The 3,418-nt window shown below is 36.7% G+C and overlaps 1 protein-coding gene across 1 annotated transcript; it reads left to right on the top strand.

Annotated features, from left to right (window-relative positions):
- The first annotated feature begins 783 nt into the window (after window positions 1-783).
- On the top strand, window positions 784-2,855 carry LOC140340394 (nicotinamide N-methyltransferase-like). Its single transcript, XM_072425556.1, has 3 exons — window positions 784-934; window positions 1,867-2,074; window positions 2,375-2,855. Exons 1-3 carry the CDS (start codon window positions 784-786, stop codon window positions 2,814-2,816), a joined length of 801 nt encoding a protein of 266 aa, XP_072281657.1. The 3' UTR covers window positions 2,817-2,855.
- Window positions 2,856-3,418: the final 563 nt, after the last annotated feature.

Raw genomic sequence — 3,418 nt, forward strand, 5'->3', positions numbered from 1 at the left:
GATAGGCGCCTATGTAGAGGAGCTGAACTTGGTTAACGCTTGCCTAACAGGAAAGAAATAGCTCGCCAGTGTCAAACTGCCGGGGCTGTGCATATCCATCAGGGATAACGGTTAAGTTAATGACTTTTGAGCGAGTACGCCAGCGCCTTTGATTTGGTTGATGAATTGGTTTAAGTTCTCTAATTTCGGATCACGAATACGTGCGCACATGGAGCTTCCGATTTGGCTTGATGAATCAGGCTCCCGACACACAACAATTACATGTTTCTAACCTGTACAGTTACTGCCCCTGGTGATATTAGATCAGTGATGTCTCTAAGTAGACACTTAAATGTTTTCTAATATCCTCGGGCACCATATTTCTCTCTTGAAAATTTACAGTTTTATTTTGAAGCTATTTTAAAATAAAACTAATAAAAATAAACTAGATATTTTTTGCAATCCATTAAAAATAATTTTGTCTTTTTGTTTTATATTTTTAGTTTTAGTTAATAGTGAAAAAAAATGATTTTGCTGTTTGATGTATTCTAAAATTCTAACATTTTAAATTAATTAGGTCAAATGACACAAGTTATGTACATGTAGACAAGAAAAGAAATGGTGAGTAGGAAAGTATTATTTGAAGGAAGAGTGATAACACTTGTATTAGCTGAATCACTTATGACTGTCATGTGAATATAGCACACAACTTTAGGGCATCATTGAACTGGATTTACTTAATAAATATGAACTGAAAGAGGGAAACCAAAGAAGTAACACCTAAACTGTTGGCAGAATTGCAAGATGGATTCTGTGCCGAAGAAACTCTACCACATCCATGGATATGATTCTAGAACCACCCTTGAACATTACTTCTCTAACAAGGAGGACATGATCTTTGCAGACGACTCTTTGAAATTTCCGATGATGAATCTTCACTATGTGTTTAGCAGGGGTATGTATGAATCAGTACATTATACATTTTCTAAAAGCATGGAATACTGGAACCGGGAAAGAATTTTTCTCCTTTGTTAGAGTTATTTGAACCATTTTTTATAATGTTTTTGCCTTCCTCTGGATCAGCTGTGCATTTATGTTTCTATCTATGCAAGATTTCTAGTTGGTTTCCTATTCCCCTAGTGGTTGAAATCCCCATGTTGGTTTAAAATGATTTTTTTTTCAAATACGTGTGTGGCTAAATAGCTGTATATGAGAGTATTTTATAATATTCATTACGTGTCAGCTTCTCCAAAAATTCACTGTGCTTTCCATCCTGGCATTTCTTGATAATTTTTAGTAGGGGACAACAATTAGGTTGTTGGCTACCCTGCTTCCCCCTACTTCTATCTGGAATATGCAGGTCAGAAATTCCCCATGTTGGGATAAGAGAAGACATGGTGTTTTTCATCTCAGCATTTATACATTTTGAGTAGGGGACAGCAGTGGGGTTGTTGGCTATCCTATTTCTTCCAACATGGTGCCTACAAAGTGTAAATATTTTCCTAACTAACACATTGGGCCTGATTTATTAAAACTCTCCAAGGCTTAAGAAGATACATTTTCATCAGTGAACCTGGGTGATTCAGCAAACCTGAAATGGATTTCTTAAAAGTAATTTGCTATTTGCCGTTTCCTGGGCCAGATCCATTCCAAGTTTGCTGGATCACCTAGGTTCACTAATAAAAAGTGTATCTTCTCCAGCCCTGGAGAGCTTTATAAAATCAGGCCCAATGAGGGATGAACTTAATATGAATATTCATAGATAATTCATGTAAGACATAGCAAACAAATATAGCTGTGATTGTAGTGACTGGGCATAGATGCAACTATTTTGTCCACCTAATATGATTAAAATGTACATTATAACCATTTATTTTAAAAACTCAGGTTATATTCATGGAAAACTTTTGATGGACTTCAGCAAAGGCTCCTACATTCACCATCTATATTCAGCCTCCAATATTTTCAAAGATATCATTCTTATGAAATTCAGTGAAAAATCAGCCATGGAAGTGCACAGATGGCTCGGCGATCGTACCGGAGCTTTTGATTGGACTCACACAAAGACTGCTGTTGCAGCGTTAGAAGGAAAAAGGTGACGTGAATAGTAAATTATAAAAATTATTTTATCCAACTATAGGGCCTACTTTCCACAGAGCCATTCCTATTATTTTGGAAACAACAGTAAGACAGAGAAAGAAAAAGACATTGTAAGCATGTAGTTACACAGGAGAAAGGAATAAAAAACCTTAAACAATAATTAGAGATAACACTGCCACCTGGTGACAGAAGCTCTTATTACAGTCTGATACATGGACAGGGTTGTTGCACCAATGTTTGTATAAGACTCATGCTAACAAAAAGTTTAACTGACCTATTTTATTTTTTTTTTCAGTGACCAAAGTCATACCATAGAGCTAAACCTAAAAGCATCCATCAGGCAGATTGTGATGTGCAGCCTTGAAAAGGAGAATCTAACTGACCCACTGGTGTTACCGCACGCTGACTGCATAATCAGTGTGTGGTTATTGGATGTCATCAGCATAGATCAAGATGATTACATGAAGAACCTGAAAAAAATCTCAAACCTGCTAAAAATTGGTGGTCATCTGATTCTTATTGGGGCACTAAACACAACCTATCTTACAGTCGGAGCAGAACTGTTCCATGTATTTAAATACGACGAGAGTTTTGTAAAATCTGCTCTTAGCAAGTTGGGGTTTGTTATTGATTACTGTGCTGTGCAAAAGAGAAAGAAAGTGAGTGATCTCACTGATTATACTCATGTTATATTTATCACCGCTCAGATGAAAAATGGAAAAACCGATAGCTGCTAGATCAACGTAAAAATGCTGCAGGCCCACTTGACTGCTATCCAAGCTAACATACATAAATACATATCTCTAATGGGTTAAGGTTATACCATCCTCTAAACTGCTGTATTAAACATCCATAATGTTATCCATTTTTGCCCATGCAAGCCCCGGACCTCACCAGGTGCAGCATATGTCTGTCATTGTATACTGGATTCTGGTACAAAATACAATAATGCCATGGCATGGTGGTGAGTCTGGCCCGATAAACTCCAATGGCACTCCAGATCAGAAACATCCAATCCAAACCAAGTAAATATCATTACATAAACGATTCTCTTATTGCCAACAGGAGTTTACTGTACTCTTTATCAAGTAATCTCACTCTTTATTTTCTGTTTTTTCTTTCCTACAATGAATAATACATTTTGCTTACTTTCTCAGATTATGTGATCAATATTCTGTTCATGCTGCTATTAAATAATGTCACTAGAATTTGCTATTTATCCAAACTGGCCAAAGACAAATCTGTTGTATCTAAAGTCTATGTCTGATAAATGTTTAAAAATAAGCACAACAAACAAACACACCAAAGTACCGGTGGGGGAGGGGGGGGGGGGGGGGGC

Source organism: Pyxicephalus adspersus, chromosome 11, assembly GCF_032062135.1.
Source record: "Pyxicephalus adspersus chromosome 11, UCB_Pads_2.0, whole genome shotgun sequence".
NCBI lineage: Eukaryota > Metazoa > Chordata > Amphibia > Anura > Pyxicephalidae > Pyxicephalus > Pyxicephalus adspersus.

Bases quoted from the DNA above. Each gene is read 5' to 3' on its own strand.
- LOC140340394 (XM_072425556.1), top strand. From the start codon at position 784: ATGGATTCTGTGCCGAAGAAACTCTACCACATCCATGGATATGATTCT. The intron at 935-1,866 runs GTATGTATGAAT...TTAAAAACTCAG, and splicing joins TCACTATGTGTTTAGCAGGG to GTTATATTCATGGAAAACTT. The intron at 2,075-2,374 runs GTGACGTGAATA...TTTTTTTTTCAG, and splicing joins GCAGCGTTAGAAGGAAAAAG to TGACCAAAGTCATACCATAG.